The sequence below is a fragment of the Neolamprologus brichardi genome, chromosome 23 (assembly GCF_056152115.1).
Source record: "Neolamprologus brichardi isolate AB-2024 chromosome 23, ASM5615211v1, whole genome shotgun sequence".
Classification (NCBI taxonomy): domain Eukaryota; kingdom Metazoa; phylum Chordata; class Actinopteri; order Cichliformes; family Cichlidae; genus Neolamprologus; species Neolamprologus brichardi.
The window spans coordinates 41,581,734-41,603,366 of NC_142125.1; the positions used below are offsets into that span (position 1 = coordinate 41,581,734).

Below are 21,633 nucleotides of genomic sequence, written 5' to 3' on the forward strand. Positions count from 1 at the left end.
GTTTATTGGTGCTTCTAAATTGGCTGTAGGTGTGGATGTGAGAGAGTGCTTCTCTGTCTCTCTCTGTTGGCCCTGTGATGGACTGCTCACCTGTGCAGGTGGACCACGCCTCTTGCCCTATGACAGCTAGGGCACAGGCTGCAGCCCTGTGAGCCTAAGCTGAATAAACAGTTAGCAAAAATGATCCATAGATGGCCTGAAATTCCCCAGTTAGCAGTTTGGTAGATAGCTATGACATGCTAATCCCATCCAGCAGCTGTATTCTACCTGTAAGCTGATCCCTGCTGAGCCAAAGCACTTTTTCATATACAAATTACAACCTTTGACAGAAACCTATTGGTCAGCATCTTATTAGCCTGCTGTTAGCTTCATTCCACAGAAAACTGAGAGAAACTAACAGAGTTGATAAAGAATAAAGAGAAATGTGCTGATTTAAAGCCTTTGAAGTGCTTCAGATGATCTCTGTCCACTTCTGTCCACTCATTCATTCATGTAAGCTTTCTAATGCAGCTTTGATCTTCACAGTCTGCTTTATGAAACTCATTCTAACCCTGAATGTCAGAGTGTTCCTCCTTCTCTTTCCCATCATTCATGCTGGCAGTGGAGGAGATTTGGATGTTGGACTGTGTTTTAGATGATGTGTGTATGTTTGTGTTGGACTGCTGTCTGTAAAGCAAACGCACATTTTGCTTTGGATTTCAGTGTCAGACAGACTTTAAGGTGGAATGAAGAGTTTGAGAGTTTCACAGTGAATTTTCCAGTGGAGGATTTTTCCTCTTCTTTGAAGGTTTGAAATGTGAACATTGTTCTGCTGCAGTCAATGGACTAAACCAGAGAAGAAGAAAACAGACTTTACCATGAAGATCCTCAGTGTGGATCAGTATAATATCAGCCTGATGTCTGCAGTTTAGTGTCAGCACAACTTTCACATCATATTCATCTCAGCACAACTAAAACATGCTGACTGACCCCAGAGTTTCAAGTTTACATCCTGGACTCTCCAGGAAACCACACAGATGCTTCACTCCTGGATCCTGCAGCTTGTTGTTGTAGTTCAGGTTCAGCTCTCTCAGATGGGAGGGGTTGGACTTCAGTGCTGCTGCCAGATAATCACAGCTGATCTCTGACAAACCACAGCTCTTCAATCTGTATAAAGAATGAAAGATGTAAGTTTATTAGACAAAGTGCTTGAAATCATTCAGTGTTTCATCATCTGTTCAGAGCTGAAGAAGGTTCAGAATGTAGAAGTTTAGAAAATGGAAACTCCAAACAGCTGAAGCCAACAGGAAGCAGCTTCAAACAAACACAACAAGAGAAAAAACTCTGAATGTTTCACATTAAAGTCGTACATTTCTCATAAAAACAGGAAAAAGACTTGAAAAAGTCGTATTTTTCCTTCCAGGAACCACATGGCTTCACTTTTAAGGGTGAAGTGTGAAAGAAATGGACATATTTGAAGTCCAACACCTTTTTCCAGTCACATTATTAAAGCAGACAAACTACAAGCTCATTTTCATTCCAACAAGTCATCTTCTGACCTGGACTAACAACACTGGTCTCTATGTGCAGCTGGCTGTGAGACCAGTGCTCAGGGAGCGTCTACAAAGTGCAACACTGAAAGAACATCACACACTCATTTGCTTCCAGCACTTTCACACAAACATCTACTGTCATTATTGTCACCAAACTCTGTGGATCCTTTATTGCAAATTCAAATGGGATCAAATGGTCAGACAAAAGAGGGTTATGAGGAAATATGATGAAATGTTGTGTATTAGCAGCAAGTTATTGAATCTTTTTCCTCAGAAACCAAACAAAATGATTGACAAACATGTTTTTACAAACTCAGTGTTGGACTTGGATCAGCAGGATAAGCTGATGTTTAAAGGCATTTGAGTCTCGCTGTATGAGAGTCCAGTTATTACTCAATATTTATGGATGATGTTCTTTCAGTGTTGTACTTTGTAGACGCTCCCTGAGCCTCACAGCCAGCTGCACATGGACCAGCTGACATTACCCAGCATTAGAGGGGGCTGTAAAAAATTCATGTTCCCATTTAAATGGTTTTAATTTGAATAAAACGATGTTGATTCATTCAATCCTGAATCGATGTTTAATATAAATGTATTTTGCCAGAATCTCAGGTTAAAGCTCACCAACTATTTCAACAAGCAGCAAACAGCTAAAACAGTAAATGAGAGCAGCTAAACACACAAAGATGGAAACACAGAGCGTGGATCGTTCACTCGACGGCACGTACACGGACACGCCGTCGGGGCTGAAAGTGGACAGCTCACAGATCCTGAAGCTGCAGGTTTCATCTGTCTCCAACCAAAACTGAGTGAACCAGCAGCAAAAGAAGATCCAAACTCTGCTTCACGTTTGATAAATATGCTCATGAATTCTCTCTGACTTTGGCTGTTCCTGCCTGCACAGCTCTCTCTCTCTCAGTGTACTCCAAGAACAGCTTCAAACATCTGTTTCTGCATCATTCACTGTTTATTAGCCACCAGTCTGCTGTTGTGTTCAGTGCTGTCGGCCTCTGACAGTAAAGCCTCATTTCTGCTGTTCCATGGAAACTTTTTAAAATGATGACAGATTACAAACTCTCAGCTGTGTCTGTAATCAAACCTCTGTAACTTTGCTTCACTTCAGCAGCATCAGCTCATGTTCACATGTTGATTCATGGTTTGCTTCAGTTTTTGATCGACTGCAGAATATATTGAAGGTTATCTGCTATAAAAAGCCAGAAGAGGAAAATCTGCTTCATGTGTTTCTGTTTGATCCTCAGTGACTTTGACACAAAGGCCTCTGCTGTGATGATCACACCTCTGATCAAGTCTCACAGTGTCACAACTGATAAATGATCAGAGTTAGAATATTTCTGACTGTCTGCTGTGTGCCGTGACCTTTGACCTGCTAAAGACAGTCAGCTGTGGATTATTCATTGTTGTGTCTTATACTTAAAACTGTGAGGAAGAAGCTACACAGTTAATCAGGGTCCCCTCTCTCTGAATCAGGAAAGGTGGGCAGGCCGCGTGTGGGCCGCGGGCCATACGTTGAGTATCACTGTTTGAAATGTGAACATTGTTCTGCTGCAGTCAATGGACTAAACCAGAGAAGAAGAAAACAGACTTTACCATGAAGATCCTCAGTGTGGATCAGTATAATATCAGCCTGATGTCTGCAGTTTAGTGTCAGCACAACTTTCACATCATATTCATCTCAGCACAACTAAAACATGCTGACTGACCTCAGAGTTTCAAGTTTACATCCTGGACTCTCCAGGAAACCACACAGATGCTTCACTCCTGAATCCTGCAGGTTGTTCCTAGTCGAAAGGTGGGAGTAGTCAGTACTCAGGTCCAGCTCTCTCAGATGGGAGGGGTTGGACTTCAGTGCTGCTGCCAGATAATCACAGCTGATCTCTGACAAACCACAGTCCTTCAATCTGTATAAAGAATGAAAGATGTAAGTTTATTAGACAAAGTGCTTGAAATCATTCAGTGTTTCATCATCTGTTCAGAGCTGAAGAAGGTTCAGAATGTAGAAGTTTAGAAAATGGAAACTCCAAACAGCTGAAGCCAACAGGAAGCAGCTTCAAACAAACACAACAAGAGAAAAAACTCTGAATGTTTCACATTAAAGTCGTACATTTCTCATAAAAACAGGACAAAGACTTGAAAAAGTCGTGTTTTTCCTTCCAGGAACCACATGGCTTCACTTTTAAAGGTGAAGTGTGAAAGAAATGGACATATTGAAATCACTGATATCAAAGTTGGAATCAAATGAGTCCAAGTCTTCTGCTGACTCAGCATCACATTCATCTTTGCTCCTTGTTCTGCATCCCCACCATAAATATAAAGATGCAAAACTCACATTTTCCAAAATCCTCTTTAAGCTTCGACAATAAAGGAAGATAGTTTTATACAAGTCTTTGTGGTTTTCTTGTCACCCAGATCCCCGAGTACTTAAACTTGTTATAGCTGGGTTTAAAAGGCGCTAAAATACAAAACCCCCCAGTTGTCGTACAGATAGACTTTGCCTCACTCTTCCCAAAATTCACTTTATATCCAGAAATTGTCCCAAATTCCTTAAGTATGCATTAAGGTGACCTTGAGGCTCTTAAAGGCGCCTATAAATAAAATGTATTATTATTATTATTATTGTAAGTCTATCCAAAAGTTTGTGGAGGGTATTCGATGGGTTGGAAATAAATAAAATCATGTCGTCGGCATAAAGAGAGACTTCATGTTCGATACCCCCTCGATGTTTTCCCTCAACACCATCACATTGTCTCAGAGCAACAGCTAGCAGTTCAATGGCAAAAAGGAGACAGAGGGCATCCCTGTCCTGGGGGGCAGATTATTGTTAGTCCGGTCGGCTGTTAGAGGGGAGCAATACAATACTTTTATCCAAGATACAAAATTAAAGCCACATCTTTTAAGCGTATAAAAAAAAAATCCCATCTCACCCAATCCAACGCCTTTTCTGCATCAAGCCAAATTACAGTTTCCAATGTATCACCTTTAACATGGGTATAAATTATATTTAATAGAGCTCTAATGTTCAAAAAAGAGTGCCTAATAAAGCCCGTCTGGTCTGGTGAAATAATGGAGGACAAATACTTGTGTAAGCGACGGGCCAACACTTGAGCCAGGATCTTGGTGTCTGTGTTGAACAAAGATATTAAACGACATGAACGACAATCTAAATGGTCTTTTTCCTGTTTTACAATTAAACACATCACTGCTTGATGCATTGTTGGAGGCAACGACTGTGAGAGGAAGGATTCTTCAAAAGTGGATTTTAACAGTGAATTCAGTCGATCAGAAAACTTTATCAAAACATCAGATGGATACCCGTCGGGGCAGCAGATTTTCCAGACTGCATGCTCCATACGGCCGTTTCAATTTCAACATTAGAGACAGGTTCCTCCAGACTAGCGATCGCATCTTCTCCCAAGGAGGGAATATCAAAAAACTTATTGAAATCATTGTGGATCTCAAGGATAGTTTGGTTGTCTGAAGACCTTATTCCCTGGTCATTGTAGATCTCAAGTATAGTTGGTTAGCTGTTCTTAGTCGTAGCAGGTGAGCTGATAACTCGCCTGTTTTTTCTCCATGTTCATAAGCGTAGCTGCAACTTTGACTCAGCCTGTTTTGTAGATATGAGATTGTATTCAGTTTGTCATTGTAACCGCTGTGTATATAATACAGGCTCAGGAGAGTGGCTGTACACAGCATGTAGTTTAGTCATTTCATCAGCTAACTGAGAGAGGCGCTCGGTCCCTATTTTATTCTGTTTGGCACAAAATGAAATTATTTGGCCTCTCAGATGCTTTTAGAGATTCCCAAATGACTGATGAAAAAAAATCTCTTTGAGACCTTTTGTAACTAACAAACTCTTCATCTGCTAAAAACACTGAGTTGAATCTCCATGGCTGATAGTTGGAGCAGGCATCAGGAATACACATTGAAAAAACAAGAGGAGAAATCACCAGAGTCTTATAATCACATTCTGTAACTAAAGGGAGACGTTTTTCTATACAAATATGTTTTATGGACATTAGAAAAAAAGAGTATTGACGTGAAGCAGGATTATGAAATCTCCATACATCAGCTAGCCCATAATTATCAAGAAAGCTCTGAATGACGCATGGTGACTTTGGACTAAGTGTACTTTTGTGTGAACTGTGGTCCATAGCAGATAATGAGCAGTTTAGGTCTCCCTCAAAGATGATATTGTGTGATGACATATTGGGGAGCCGCGCAAAGATATTAGTGAAAAATCTGTGATCGTCCCAATTAGAGGCGTAGATATTTGCTAATATCAAAGGAAAACCATAAACTATATTTTCTGCACTATAAGTCGCACTTAAAATCCTGTAATTTTCTCATAAATCGACAGTGCGCCTTATGGATGAATTCTGGTTGTGCTTACTGACCTCAAACCGATTTTATGTGCTACACGGCGCTCAGAAACCTTTCAAAAATGTTTTGGTACGACTTTGCTAAGCTACGATGCCGCACCGCTTGATGGATTGTTGGAGCATTACAGCTACTGAGGAGCCTCGCGGAGTGATGCGTACTCTGCTTCAACGTAATATTACTGTATTGAGTGTGTATAAGGACCATAAATGGCACCTGTAAGAGACACGGTTACAAAGAGGATTTCAAACTCCAGGCTGTCAGTCACGCAGTAGAACCTGGGAACAGAGCAGCTGCTTGTTATTATGCTCAGCGTCTGTTAGTTTACATTTTGACTGCACAATTGTGAGCTTTTTGTTATGTACAAAAACAACATTGTTTTCTTTTATTTATGGAGCATTATTATTTAATAAATGCTGATCATTTATTTCTGAGTAATTGTTTCATGTACATCTACGCTGTATGTTAATAAATGTGCCTGTGTGAGATTTGGGACACAGCTTTGATTAAGAACTCTCTTTTTGTTCGTACTTTCTGGCTTTAAAAATATCGAGATATATATCGTATATCGCCATCCAGCTAAAGAATATCGAGATATGAACTTTGGGTCATATCGCCCAGTCGTAATATTGCAATAGGTTGTCCGTTAAACTCAAGCGGGGCTTGTGCCCTGGCACGGCGTAGCCACACAATCCTGGTAGTAGTGACGCTCGGCTATGACGGCGTGCGGGTTACCAGCTGGCTTTCTCAGGATAGGGCTCCAGTGTGAGCGGTCGACAATAACGTCTTTATCCATACCCAGCACTTCACGTAGTAGCACGGATACGGACGTGGAGGAGCTCGAGTCCAGGCCCTCTGGGATCCCTATGATGTGGATGTTAGCTCTCCGCTTCCTGTCTTCATCACATTTATCCTTCAGGTCAGACAGCTCCTCCTTCATACTCTCTACTGCAGACTGCAGGGTGGTCACCTCATCGCTCCACATTGACAGCCCATCCTCAGCTTCTTTCACTCTAACCTTTACTCCATCAACTTCGCCGCACGTCGCCGCCATGCTGTTAGCGATCTCATTTCTCAGTCCTTGCACGTCAGCCCTTATATTGTCAAAATCTTCTTTCGATGCATTTCTGAGTTCTTCTTTTAACAGCGTACTAATGTGCTCTTTAATGGATTGAAGAAGATCCAATTTTAGAGCAGTAGGATCCACATCACGCGCGTCTGTTGAGTCTGCTCTTCAGCGGCCGTAGAGCTGGACGCTGCCCTTTGGCCATCATCGATACTCTCGCCCGAGATCGCACCGGGGCTAAAATATTCACCTGCTCAGCTGTTTTTGATCAGTTTGAGCCTGTGTGGTTTGATCAGGTGGAGGAACGATGTGATGCTATAAAGACATCATCTTGTCCAAATGATGTTGTTCCAACACGTGTTTAAAAAGATTTTAAAGGTTGTTGGTTCCGACATCTTAGCGATTTTTAACAGCAGTCTTAGTTCAGCTGTTGTACAGCCTGTTTTAAACATGCTGTTGTACAGCCTGTACTAAAAACCTGATCTGGATCCTCTGTCCGCTCAAACTTCAGGCCTATTTCAAAGCTTCCCTTCCTGTCGAAGATTTTGTAAAAGATTATATTTGTTCAGCTGCAATCTGTTGTAAAGGTTTCAGTCTGGTTTTAAAGCTCTTCACAGCACTGAAACTGCACTTTGAAAAGTTCTTAATGATCTTTTATCAGCCACTGATCAGGAGACTCAGCTGTGCTTTTGGATCTGACCGCTGCCTTTGACACTGTTGACCACAGCATCTTGATCTCACCATTGGAGCATGGCGGCATCAAGGGCGCTCTATTAGACTGGTTCAGCTCTTTTATTAAATCGCATTATTACATTTGGGGCTTATATTTGACGGCAATGTGACCTTTGAAAAACAGCTGAGCTCAGTTGTACAGCGGTCTTTCTTCAAACTGAGGCTTTTATCTAAGGTGAGATCATTTATATCTTCTAAAAACCTTGAACGGGCGATCCACGTTTTCATGACATCCCAGCTGGATTATTGTAACTCCTTATATGTTGGAGTTAGTGGGACCTGCCTGGCAACACTGCAGCTGGTCCAGAAAGCTGCAGCTCGTCTTCTGACACAAGCTCAAAGACATTTATCGTCCCAACAACCATATATACAGTGGGGCAAAAAAGTATTTAGTCAGCCACCGATTGTGCAAGTTCCCCCACTTAAAATGATGACAGAGGTCAGTAATTTGCACCAGAGGTACACTTCAACTGTGAGAGACAGAATGTGAAAAAAAAATCCATGAATTCACATGGTAGGATTTGTAAAGAATTTATTCGTAAATCAGGGTGGAAAATAAGTATTTGGTCAATAACAAAAATACAACTCAATACTTTGTAACATAACCTTTGTTGGCAATAACAGAGGTCAAACGTTTACTATAGGTCTTTACCAGGTTTGCACACACAGTAGCTGGTATTTTGGCCCATTCCTCCATGCAGATCTTCTCAAGAGCAGTGATGTTTTGGGGCTGTCGCCGAGCAACACGGACTTTCAACTCCCGCCACAGATTTTCTATGGGGTTGAGGTCTGGAGACTGGCTAGGCCACTCCAGGACTTTCAAATGCTTCTTACGGAGCCACTCCTTTGTTGCCCGGGCAGTGTGTTTTGGATCATTGTCATGTTGGAAGACCCAGCCTCGTTTCATCTTCAAAGTTCTCACTGATGGAAGGAGGTTTTGGCTCAAAATCTCACGATACTTGGCCCCATTCATTCTGTCCTTAACACGGATCAGTCGTCCTGTCCCTTTGGCAGAAAAACAGCCCCATAGCATGATGTTTCCACCCCCATGCTTCACAGTAGGTATGGTGTTCTTGGGATGCAACTCAGTTTTCTTCTTCCTCCAAACACGACGAGTTGAGTTTATACCAAAAAGTTCTACTTTGGTTTCATCTGACCACATGACATTCTCCCAATCCTCTGCTGTATCATCCATGTGCTCTCTGGCAAACTTCAGACGGGCCTGGACATGCACTGGCTTCAGCAGCGGAACACGTCTGGCACTGCGGGATTTGATTCCCTGCCGTTGTAGTGTGTTACTGATGGTGACCTTTGTTACTTTGGTCCCAGCTCTCTGCAGGTCATTCACCAGGTCCCCCCGTGTGGTTCTGGGATCTTTGCTCACCGTTCTCATGATCATTTTGACCCCACGGGATGAGATCTTGCGTGGAGCCCCAGATCGAGGGAGATTATCAGTGGTCTTGTATGTCTTCCATTTTCTGATGATTGCTCCCACAGTTGATTTTTTCACACCAAGCTGCTTGCCTATTGTAGATTCACTCTTCCCAGTCTGGTGCAAGTCTACAATTCTTTTCCTGGTGTCCTTCGAAAGCTCTTTGGTCTTGGCCATGGCGGAGTTTGGAGTCTGACTGGTTGAGGCTGTGGACAGGTGTCTTTTATACAGATGATGAGGTCAAACAGGTGCCATTCATACAAGTAACGAGTGGGGGACAGAAAAGCTTCTTACAGAAGACGTTACAGGTCTGTGAGAGCCAGGGATTTTCCTTGTTTGAGGTGACCAAATACTTATTTTCCACCCTGATTTACGAATAAATTCTTTACAAATCCTACCATGTGAATTCATGGATTTTTTTTTCACATTCTGTCTCTCACAGTTGAAGTGTACCTCTGGTGCAAATTACTGACCTCTGTCATCATTTTAAGTGGGGGAACTTGCACAATCGGTGGCTGACTAAATACTTTTTTGCCCCACTGTACGCTGGTCCCTCGCTGTAACACAGTTCACCTTTGGCGGCCTCGCTGTTTCGCTGATCTTTTTTGTGCAATTTTGCATGCTTTTGTTTTTTACAGCGCGTTGTGTTCTGCGTCCTGATTGGCTGTAGACCATTGTCAGCCAATCTCGTGCCGTGTCTCCTGTACAGTACAGAATGTGTTCAAATTTACAGCAGTGTGACTCTGCAGTGCTGCACTGTATGTTTGTACGTTTTGTCCCCAACAAACAACAATGATGACGAGACGTTTTGCACCTGTGGTAGCAGCCAAAGGCAGAGGAAGATGCTGACCATCATAGTTTCAACAAGGAGGCAAAAAGGTTGTAACTGTCCACAACAAGAACATCGTAAGGATGGAGTCAGCTTTGGCTTTGTGGATCAGTGACCACAGGAAAAAGAACATCGTGCTGGACACCAACATTATCTGCATAAAAACTCAAAAGCTTTATGAAACTTTACCTGACAGTGAGGAGCCCAGGCCATGGACGAGTGCTCCTCACACAGAACCAAGCTCATTTAATGCCAGCAAAGGCTGATTTGACACATTTCAGAAACACTTTGCTTTCATTCTTTAATAATGAACTTATTTTTCTATGAAGGTTTGAACTTTGTTTAAACAAGAGAGAAAAGTGTGAAAATGTTCATGCCTGTCTGAGAAAAGTGTAGAAAGTGTGCAGTGAGGATTTAACTGCCTTAAAACTTCTATAATAATTGTAAAACATAAAGCTGCTACTTCATTCTGAGACTTATTTTTAGAACGTAACTCGATAAACGAGCGACCACAGTAATGTCTTGTGTTTATTTTGAAAACTCTCAACAGGACCTGCAGATTTATTTTGAAAGGTTTATCTGGAAAACACACAAACACATAACCAGGAAACAAAGAGCGTGATATGAAACGATAGACGTTTTCATATGGTCATCATATATACATCGTTCTATCGAACAGCCCCAGCTCCTGCTGTCAGTCTCTGTAAATCTGCTCTTAAAACACATTTGTATTCACTGGCTTTTAATACAGCATGAGAGTTATTTGATATTAGATGTGTGATATTAATATTATGAGTTATTTTAATAGTTATTTTGGATTCTTGTACAGCACTGTGGTCAACGCTGCTGTTGTAATTAATGTGCTATAAACACATAAACAATCTGCAGTTAAACATCCAAAACTAAAGATGTGATCGCTGCCTTTAGAAAATGTGCTGATGCACAAGATATCAGCTCCATTAAGGTGGAATGTGGCCGTGTTAGAAACATGTTGGAAGAAGTTTGAAGCCTAAACTGTGAAGCTGAGAGTGAAAGAGCTCCAGCGTCTGTCACAGGAAACTTTCTTATTTCCACACTGATGAAAGCATCAAGCTTTGATTTCCTGCTGCTTTTATTGAGTCACACTGTGAAACTGAGCCACAGCTGAACCAGCATCCCTGTACAGCAGACACTTACAGCGCTTGGCTGCTTCCATTGAACCCTCTGCACAGAGCTTCAGTTTCCTCTTCTGGTCCCAAAGTGCAGAACAACAAGGTTTCAAACAGCTTCGTTCCAGCAGCATCAGCCACAGACATGCAGAGAGAATCCTTTGGTTGTGTTGTGTGTTTGCATATCTGCTGTCTGTGTTGCTTTGTGAGGATGGATCATCTACTGCAGCTCCAGATAAACAAGCTGGACCTGAACCTGGTAGCTTCACTTAGAAGACACTTGTGACGGGAACGTGTGAGAAGTTTTGTGCAGACAAGTGTGGATTTAGAGTGTGGGACGAGCTCTCCACAGTCTTTGTGGAGATCCACATTCTGCATACTGCCTGTGAGAAGCTGCAGACATTTGTCCTCCAAATCCACTGAGCAGCTGCTCGTGGTGGTATTAGCTTCATGTGTGCGTGTTAGCATGAAGCCTCGGTCACACTCTGCTGTGGACACGGTCACGGACAGCTGGACGCCTGATGGACGAGTCGTCCTTCCTGTTAAACTTCTTTGAGCATGAGAATAGCATGAGAAGCTCAGTGGACACTGTTCAGTGTTTTAACTCTCACTTTCACTTCAGCTTCACCAACAACAGCACAAGCAGAGCAGCCCACTGCCTGCATGGCTGGGACAGCGCCCCCTGGTGACTGTAAACCACTACAACATGTAGACGGCTGTCTGCAGGCTGGATGTAGCACCACCGCAGAGACGTGCTGCAGCTCTGTTTAGTTACCCAGCTGACAGCAGAGGCTGTAGTTTACTGTTACCAACATGGAAAACTGAAGCTTCATCAGCTGGAGCTACAGAGCTGGAGAACAAAGGAGACTGAGAGGCCAGAATGATGTGGGAGGAAACATCAAGAGCCTGTTTGAAAGGAGACACATGTGGATGCTGTGCCAGTCTGTGGTCTGTCAGAAGTCAGCTGAGTCACACTGCAAGAAGCAGCAGAATCTCAGAGGAGGAGATTTGGAAGTGTTTGTGGGACAAACTGGACTCAAAGAAAGATGTTTGTGAAGTCTTTGGTGGAGGTGAGCAGTGTGAAGCAGAACACATGCAGATGAATCAGGAGGTCAGCATCAGTGTCTCCTTGTGGTGGACGGTAAAAGAATCAGAGCCAACGCTCCCGTCCACCCTCGGCATGAAGCAGTGCTGTTTCTGAAACAGGAGGACAAGTCCAGAGAAGACAGAGGAAGCAAAGATGAGGGTGGGAAAGGACAGCAGGACTTCCTTCAGACCTGCAGCTCCATCACACTGCTGTAGGTCCTCTTCATCACACATGTACCTGCAGCCTGTCTTCAAGTCCAGGAGTCACCTCCACACAGTGTAGAAGCCTCCTGTGCAGACCATGGAGTCCAGCCTCTGTCAGGGAAGTCGGCACTAAAGCCTGAAAGACTTCAATCTGTCTCTGCTCCACCCGAGAAAGACCAGCACCGTACTTGTTGTGCATTCAAGGAGGGAACATCAGCACTGCATCGTGGGAACAACACCGCAGGAACAAAGACACAGCACGGCCGATGAAGGACGAGGACAAAGGAAAGGTGAGTGAGAAGACCCTGGTGGTGTGGACGGACCTGCAGGGGCTCCAAGACTGAGGAGCAGAGACGTCCATGTACCAGCTGAGGATGCTGCAGTGATCCAGGGAGCTCGGTCCAATCTGAGGCCGTGTGAACTACGTGGACCACAGTTTCTTCACAGACTTCAGCCACGTGAACATCTGGAGATCCAACAGTGCACGAGCTGTGAGCCATCAGCTGTTTCTCTCATCAGCTGCTGTAATGAGAGCTGCTGGAATCATCTCGAGCAGCAGGAAATCACTGATGTTGTTTCTAACCAAAGATATGGGACTGAGCTCCGCTGAGCTCCTTCTACTTTCATCCAGATAGAAACTGCTACAGTCTGCTGATTATTGCTTTGATCCATCACACGAGCTCTTTATCCTGTTCTTCACTCTCATTGGTTCTTTGTCTGCTTGTTTTTACAACAGTAGTCTTCTGATTGGTCAAAGAAGACAATCAGCTGTGACTAAATGTAGCTCCTACAGCAGTGATGGGAATAACTACTGAAGCTAATCCAGTATCAAAGCTCAGGAATCAGCAGCTCCCACCTCGTTTTCTTTCAACAACTATTTTTAGCTGCTGTGTTTTTGTGTTTCTGCAGACCTCAGACATCCTGCTGCTCTGGACAACTTTTTCATTCTTTTTTGTCATTCTTTTGCTTTTCTTTTATTATTATGTTATATGTATTAATATGTGAAACACTTATTCTTTGTGTTTTTGCTTTGCTCCTGTCAAACTGCTTTAATAAAATCTGCTGCAGTCTAAACTGTGGACGTTCCCTTTTTAACCCTTTGTGAAACAATAAAGGTTTAAATCTGAGTATTCATCTATGTTAGTGTTTAATGGGTCTAATAGGTTGCTTTGGCCTTTCCCAGTAATCTTCCCTTGGAGTCTGTGGTCCAGGCTTCTAAAACCATCCCAGGTTAACAAGAACTACAATCTAGAGGAGAGCTGCCATAACAGGTGTGACTGATGAGATCTGACCTGCAAGGTTACTCAGGTTTGTTTGTATCAGGACAAGCAGGGAAGACACCTGGACGTCAAAGCAGTTAGAGCTGGGCGAGTGTCCTCACCCACATCGGCTTCACAACTCTGCATCATCTACTGAGTAAGACTCAGAGGATCAGAGATTAGAAGGTCTACAAAGAGCTGAACCAGACTTCCTATATAAAGGTTTTAGTTCCACAGATCGACAGTGTCAGCACAACTAAAACGTGGAGACTGACCTCAGAGTTTCAATTTGATGTTGTGGATTCTCCAGAAGAACACACAGCTGCTTCACTCCTGGATCCTTCAGCTTGTTGGAGCTCAGGTCCACCTCTCTGGGATACGAAGGGTTGAGCTTCAGCACTGCTTCCAGATAATCACAGCTGATCTCTGACAAATCACAGTGCTCCAATCTGTATAAAGAATGAAAGATGTAAGTTTATTAGACAAAGTGCTTGAAATCATTCAGTGTTTCATCATCTGTTCAGAGCTGAAGAAGGTTCAGAATGTAGAAGTTTAGAAAATGGAAACTCCAAACAGCTGAAGCCAACAGGAAGCAGCTTCAAACAAACACAACAAGAGAAAAAACTCTGAATGTTTCACATTAAAGTCGTACATTTCTAACAAGAGTATTTTAAAGACAGCGTCACTGATGATCATCATCTTCCAGTAAAACTTTGGTTTTCCTCATGTGAGTGTTAATGATGCACAAAGACTGTGAGTGCAAAGAGGGAGCGAGGAGGATGACAGAGAGATGGTACAGGAGCATCAAGAACCCAGCGAGGAAATGAGCATAAGGACTTTGGAGCCTGTTGGATTGAAGCTTTCACAGAGACGTGTTTGACTGGACACCACCAGGACAGACTTTTAATCCCAGGATTTGGATGAGCTTTCTGTCTTTATGTTCACAAATGATGCTGTAACTCTGTGACTGTCCTGGAACTGTCAGCAGTGTGGTTACGTCCTTTTGACCTGAGTTTCCACAGCTCTTATAACAGCTGTGTACATTCAGACTGAGACACGCTTCAGTCTGTATGGACCTGTTTCTGTAGCTGCCACCATCATTCTACATGTTTGTACATCAGCTTATCAAATCCTGTCTGCCGTCTTCATTTATTACGCTTCAGTTTTCAGTTTTCAGTTTTATTTGTCATATGCAAGTTAGCACAGGGTCAACATTGCAATGAAATGTGTTTGATGAGCAGCAGTCACGCACCACTCGGGGGGGGGGGGGGGGGGGGGCAGATGGGATATTGCACAGAAATGAGCAGCAGAAAATTACAGTATTGCACTTTTTAAATATAAATATCAATAACAATAAAGTGAAGTGACCAGTGCAGATTAAACAGAGTACTTGTGAAGCTGCAAGGTAGCTTCTGAGTGCGTACTGTGCAGTGTGTGTGTATTTAAGTGTTGTGGTTGAGGTGTCGTATGGCTTGATGGTAGAAACTGTTTTTAAGTCTTGTAGTCCGAGCAGACAGACTCCTGTAACGTCTGCCAGATGGTAACAAGGAGAACAGCTGATGTGCTGGGTGGCTGTGGTCCTTGATGATGCTGTGTGCTTTACGGAGGCATCGCTGGAGATAAATGTCCTGGATGGCAGGAAGCCTCGTGCCAGTGATGTGCTCTGCTGCCTTCACCACCCTCTGTAGTGATTTACGGCTGCTGGCAGAGCAGCTTCCGTACCAAACTGTGATGCAGCTCCTCAGCAAGCTCTCAATTGCACACCTGTAAAAATTTGAGGTGATGTTGGCGTTCATGCTAAACTTCCTCAGCCTCCTCAGGAAGTAAAGCCGCTGGCGAGCTTTCCTGATAGCAGTGTCTGTGTGAAGGGTCCAGGAGAAGTCCTCTGTGATGTTGACTCCAAGGAATTTGAAGCTGCCGACCCTTTTGACCTTGACACCGTTGATGTGGATGGGCTGGTGTCCCCAGACTGGTCGTTTCCGGTAGTCTACTATCATTTCTCTAGTTTTGCTGATGTTGAGAGTCAGGTTATTTTCCAGACACCACTTGTACAGCGCCATCACCTCCTCTCTATAGGCCGTCTCATCATTGCCTGTGATGAGGCCTATGATGGTTGTGTCATCAGCAAACTTGATGATGTTGGACTCGTGTTTAGCAACACAGTCGTGTGTGAACAGGGAATATAGGAGGGGGCTAAGCACACAACCCTGTGGCGTACCTGTGTTTAGGATGAGTGATGAGGAGGTGTGCTTACCAACTCTCACCACCTGGGGCCTGTTTGTGAGGAAGTTTAGAATCCATCTGCAGATCGGTGTTTCCAGCCCAAGGTCGACGAGCTTCGTGGCAAGTTTTGAGGGGATGATGGTGTTAAATGCCGAGCTGTAGTCGATGAAGAGCATCCTTGCATATGTATATATATATATATATATCACCTGCTTCACTGTCACTGTGTGGGCGGAGCTGCCTGAGCCCCGCCCACACAGTGACAGCTCCTCTCTGGAGCTAAACTTCTGCTTCATCTTCGCCTCTTTTCTTCATCCTCCACCTCTCTTTTCTCTTCTTCAGTGTTCTGCAGCCACGGAGCCTCACAGCCGTTAGCACGCCCATACCTGAGCAGCTAGCATTACCCAGCATGCCGTGCAGCAGTGTCAGTTTGTAAATGTGCAAGAATTCCTGCTCCAAACTGTTTCACAGACTGCTGTGTGCCGTGACCTTTGACCTGCTAAAGACAGTCAGCTGTGGATTATTCATTGTTGTGTCTGATACTTAGAACTGTGAGGAAGAACGCTACACAGTTAATCAGGGTCCCCTCTCTCTTAATTAGGAAAGGTGGGCAGGCCGCGTGTGGGCCGCGGGCCATACGTTGAGTATCACTGTTTGAAATGTGAACATTGTTCTGCTGCAGTCAATGGACTAAAACAGAGAAGAAGAAAACAGACTTTACCATGAAGATCCTCAGTGTGGATCAGTATAATATCAGCCTGATGTCTGCAGTTTAGTGTCAGCACAACTTTCACATCATATTCATCTCAGCACAACTAAAACATGCTGACTGACCTCAGAGTTTCAAATCGACATCGTGGATTCTCCAGAAAATCACACAGATGCTTCACTCCTGAACCCTGCAGATTGCTGTAGGTTCCACTCAGGTCCACCTCTGTGGGATACGAGGGGTTGGACTTCAGTGCTGCTGCCAGATAATCACAGCTGATCTCTGACAAACCACAGTCCTTCAATCTGTATAAAGAATGAAAGATGTAAGTTTATTAGACAAAGTGCTTGAAATCATCTGTGTTTTATCATCTGTTCAGAGCTGAAGAAGGTTCAGAATGTAGAAGTTTAGAAAATGGAAACTCCAAACAGCTGAAGCCAACAGGAAGCAGCTTCAAACAAACACAACAAGAGAAAAAACTCTGAATGTTTCTCATTAAAGTCGTACATTTCTAACAAGAGTATTTTAAAGACAGCGTCACTGATGATCATCTTCTGCCCAGTAAAACTTTGGTTTTCCTCATGTGAGTGTTAATGATGCACAAAGACTGTGAGTGCAAAGAGGGAGCGTGGAGGATGACAGAGAGATGGTACAGGAGCATCAAGAACATTAAAGTCTGGCGATTAAATGCCTCACTCCTAAATGACAGCCAGTTTTGTGAGTTCATACATACTGAACTAAATACTTACTTGGAGTTGAACACAACTATGGAGATATCGCCTTTAACTCTCTGGGATTGCGCCAAGGCATACATTAGAGGTCGCATAATATCATTTGCAAGTGCCAGGAAAAAAAGAAAAGAGGCTAGGCGGTGTGAATTGGAGGCCAAAATAAAACACCTAGAGCAACAACACAAAAAAGCAGAGACAGCCAATTTGCTTTCCGATCTTAAAATGTTACGTAGTGAGCTTAATAGTTTAATAAACGAGAAAATTGAGGGCAATTTAAGATTCATTAAACAAAAGTACTATGAAAAGGCTAGTAGATTGCTGGCAATAAGACTCAGGAAACATTAAACTTGTAATATGGTCCAAAAGTTGAATTCAGATCAAACCCTAATTACTAAACCAAATCAAATTGCAAGTTGTTTTGCCAATTTTTTCGAGTCATTATATAAAAATTCAGATACATGTAAAGATAACAATGCACTATCTGATTTCTTAGAAAAGATCAATTTAAAAACACTGCCAGAATCCGTAGCAAAGGAGTTAGATGAACCAATTCGAGAACAAGAAATTTTACAGGTGATTTCAAACCTTAAAACTAAAAACAGTCCTGGCCCTGATGGTTTTATTAACGAATTCTATAAAAAACTTAAGGACAAAGTCGCACCCTTATTACTGAAAGCTTACCACTGCGCTCTGGAGACTGGGACTATGGCGCCGTCCTGGAACGATGCTACAATTGTCGTAATCCATAAAGAGGGCAAGGACCCCACAAACTGTCAATCATACAGGCCAATCTCATTACTTAATACTGATTTGTGCATTCTCACCACGATTTTAGCCAAAAGAGTTAGTAAAATTATTACACAGGTTATAAATCCAGATCAAACGGGGTTCATTGCAGGAACGCACTATGGGGACAATGTTTGTAGATTGTTGAACTTAATGTCCTTGTACAAGACCAAACAAGAAGAAACAATGATTCTGTTTCTTGATTCAAATTTGGGCCAAACTTAATTAAGTGGATACAGATTCTTTATTCCAACCCAATGGTGGCTGTACGGGTAAATGGAACAATGTCAGCCAGATTTCCACTGGAACGTGGGCGTAGACAAGGATGCCCACTGTCGCCCCTGCTGTTTGATATAAGTATTGAGCCTCTGGTGCAGTTGATTAGAGATGAACATGAAATTCAGGGCCTTTCAGTTAATGGAGAAAAGCATAAATTGTCCATCTATGCAAACGATGTACTTTTATACATTTCAAATCCTGCAGTCAGTTTACCTCATTTAAAATAAATTATTATTACATACGGTTACCTCTCTGGTTACAAAGTTAATATTGACAAAACATTGGCAATGGATATCCGGTCGTTCAGTCTGACATCACTAGCCGTGTCTGGGCCTAAACTCCGCTGCAGGTCCATATATCAAACGATCAATATGGCATTACTGAGAGTTGAAAAACTGTCTAAAGTCTTTCATCTTTAATAAAATGATCAGCGTTCTGCTCTACCAGGTGTAACAATTGAGTTTAACATCCAGGCATCCATGAAAATGGAATTTATGACATTTAACGGAGTTAGAAGTTAGCAGGAAGTTAGCTCGCTAGCTTCTATTTAAATACAATATAGCATGTCCTGACTGCGGGGTTTTGGAAACAAATTAAAACGTACAGCTCTGTTATCACTTCCAACATAAATGAAGACAGAAAACTAAACAGCAGTGATGTTTGTAGGGTTACTGAAGTTTGGCTAGCTGGAATATAATGATGTGCTACGTGACCGCTAGCGACACAGCTATGTTAGCATAATATAAACAAGCTAACTTTTTTCCCACTCGATAAAAGTTAACGTGAGTGTTCTCGGTGGTCAGGAACAAATGTAATCGCATGGCAGGATGCTGTAAAAGAACCAAACTTCAGCCAGGAGAACAACTGAGATAATCCATCCACAATACGAGGTTAGTCATTCATATACTGCTGCATGGGCTGGGCTGTAGTTACATCCTAAGGTTTTAAAAACTGAGCTTAAATAAATGATTAGCGGTAATAAAAGCCGAGGGAGGTCAACAGTGATCACTGACTGTTTTAGGAGCTTTGAGATTAAATAGAAGAAAATACAAAACATTAAACATAGGGGTGGGCGATATATAAACGATATACGACAGAAACGATATAAATTTGGCCAACGATAGAGATTTTGACTATATCGCTCTATCGCGATAGCGCATGTTGATGATGTCATCGACATGACAGTGACAGTGGCAGGACACTAAAAAAACTGCTGGGCATTATGGACAATGCTGGGCATCCTCTGCACACGGCCATAAACAACCAGAAGAGTCTGTTCAGTGACAGGTTGCTTCTCCCAAAGACAAGAACCAACAGACTTAAAAACTCCTTTGTCCCACACTCCATCAGACTGTTTAACGCCTCTCTGGAAGGGAGAGGGAGGGGAAACAGGAGGACAAAGGAGGGGGGAACAACAAAGCTGTAGTGCCTCTTCACTGTGCAATACCTATTGTGCAATACTTTTGTTAATAGTCAACGGTGCAATAGACCTCAATACTTTAAATGTGCAATTCACTTGTATTTTTATTTTTATTCCTATTTATTCTATTTATCCCCTTCGTATATTTTATTTATATATGTCTCTGTATTTATATATGTGTGTGTGTGTGTATATATATAATATTCTGCTCACGCTGTGTAACTTCTGTCGGTGCTGTGCTTTTGGAAACTGAATTTCCCAGAGGAACTAACCCGAGGGAGTAGTAAAGTTTTATCTTATCTTATTAGCCACCAGTCTGCTGTTGTGTTCAGTGCTGTCGGCCTCTGACAGTAAAGCCTCATTTCTGCTGTTCCATGGAAACTTTTTAAAATGATGACAGATTACAAACTCTCAGCTGTGTCTGTAATCAAACCTCTGTAACTTTGCTTCACTTCAGCAGCATCAGCTCATGTTCACATGTTGATTCATGGTTTGCTTCAGTTTTTGATCGACTGCAGAAGATTTTGAAGGTTATCTGCTATAAAAAGCCAGAAGAGGAAAATCTGCTTCATGTGTTTCTGTTTGATCCTCAGTGACTTTGACACAAAGGCCTCTGCTGTGATGATCACACCTCTGATCAAGTCTCACAGTGTTAGAATATTTCTGACTGTCTGCTGTGTGCCGTGACCTTTGACCTGCTAAAGACAGTCAGCTCTGGATTATTCATTGTTGTGTCTGATACTTAGAACTGTGAGGAAGAAGCTACACAGTTAATCAGGGTCCCCTCTCTCTGAATCAGGAAAGGTGGACAGGCCGCGTGTGGGCCGCGGGCCATACGTTGAGTATCACTGTTTGAAATGTGAACATTGTTCTGCTGCAGTCAATGGACTAAACCAGAGAAGAAGAAAACAGACTTTACCATGAAGATCCTCAGTGTGGATCAGCATAATATCAGACTGATGTCTGCAGTTTAGTGTCAGCACAACTTTCACATCATATTCATCTCAGCACAACTAAAACATGCTGACTGACCCCAGAGTTTCAAGTTTACATCCTGGACTCTCCAGGAAACCACACAGATGCTTCACTCCTGGATCCTGCAGCTTGTTGTTGGTCCAATAAGAGTAGTCATTACTCAGGTCCAGCTGTCTCAGATGGGAGGGGTTGGACTTCAGTGCTGCTGCCAGATAATCACAGCTGATCTCTAACAAACCACAGTCCTTCAACCTGCATAAAGAATGAAAGATGTAAGTTTATTAGACAAAGTGCTTGAAATCATTCAGTGTTTCATCATCTGTTCAGAGCTGAAGAAGGTTCAGAATGTAGAAGTTTAGAAAATGGAAACTCCAAACAGCTGAAGCCAACAGGAAGCAGCTTCAAACAAACACAACAAGAGAAAAAACTCTGAATGTTTCACATTAAAGTCGTACATTTCTCATAAAAACAGGACAAAGACTTGAAAAAGTCGTGATTTTCCTTCCAGGAACCACATGGCTTCACTTTTAAAGGTGAAGTGTGAAAGAAATGGACATATTTGAAGTCCAACACCTTTTTCCAGTCACATTATTAAAGCAGACAAACTACAAGCTCATTTTCATTCCAACAAGTCATCTTCTGACCTGGACTAACAACACTGGTCTCTATGTGCAGCTGGCTGTGAGACCAGTGCTCAGGGAGCGTCTATAAAGTGCAACACTGAAAGAACATCACACACTCATTTGCTTCCAGCACTTTCACACAAACATCTACTGTCATCATTCATGTTCCTGCTCCTCTGGATTCACACGGAGCCTCTGCTC

At 42.7% G+C, this 21,633-nt stretch overlaps 1 protein-coding gene across 6 annotated transcripts in view; it reads right to left on the reverse strand.

Moving 5' to 3' along the window:
• LOC148096490 (NACHT, LRR and PYD domains-containing protein 12-like) overlaps positions 1-21,633 on the reverse strand; it is a 43,930-nt gene that overhangs the window by 5,287 nt on the left and 17,010 nt on the right. For 2 of the 6 annotated variants that reach the window (XM_087835632.1, XM_087835633.1), the window contains exons 7-11: positions 20,867-21,061; positions 16,744-16,923; positions 13,962-14,135; positions 3,254-3,451; positions 970-1,146 (exon numbers count right to left, since the gene is read on the reverse strand). In XM_087835632.1, coding sequence (XP_087691758.1) covers positions 970-1,146; positions 3,254-3,451; positions 13,962-14,135; positions 16,744-16,923; positions 20,867-21,061 — 924 coding nt within the window. Of the gene's footprint in view, positions 1-969; positions 1,147-3,253; positions 3,452-13,942; positions 14,136-16,724; positions 16,924-20,847; positions 21,062-21,633 lie in introns of those variants that run through there. The other 4 variants (XM_087835634.1, XM_087835637.1, XM_087835636.1 and 1 more) reach the window with 4 other exon arrangements.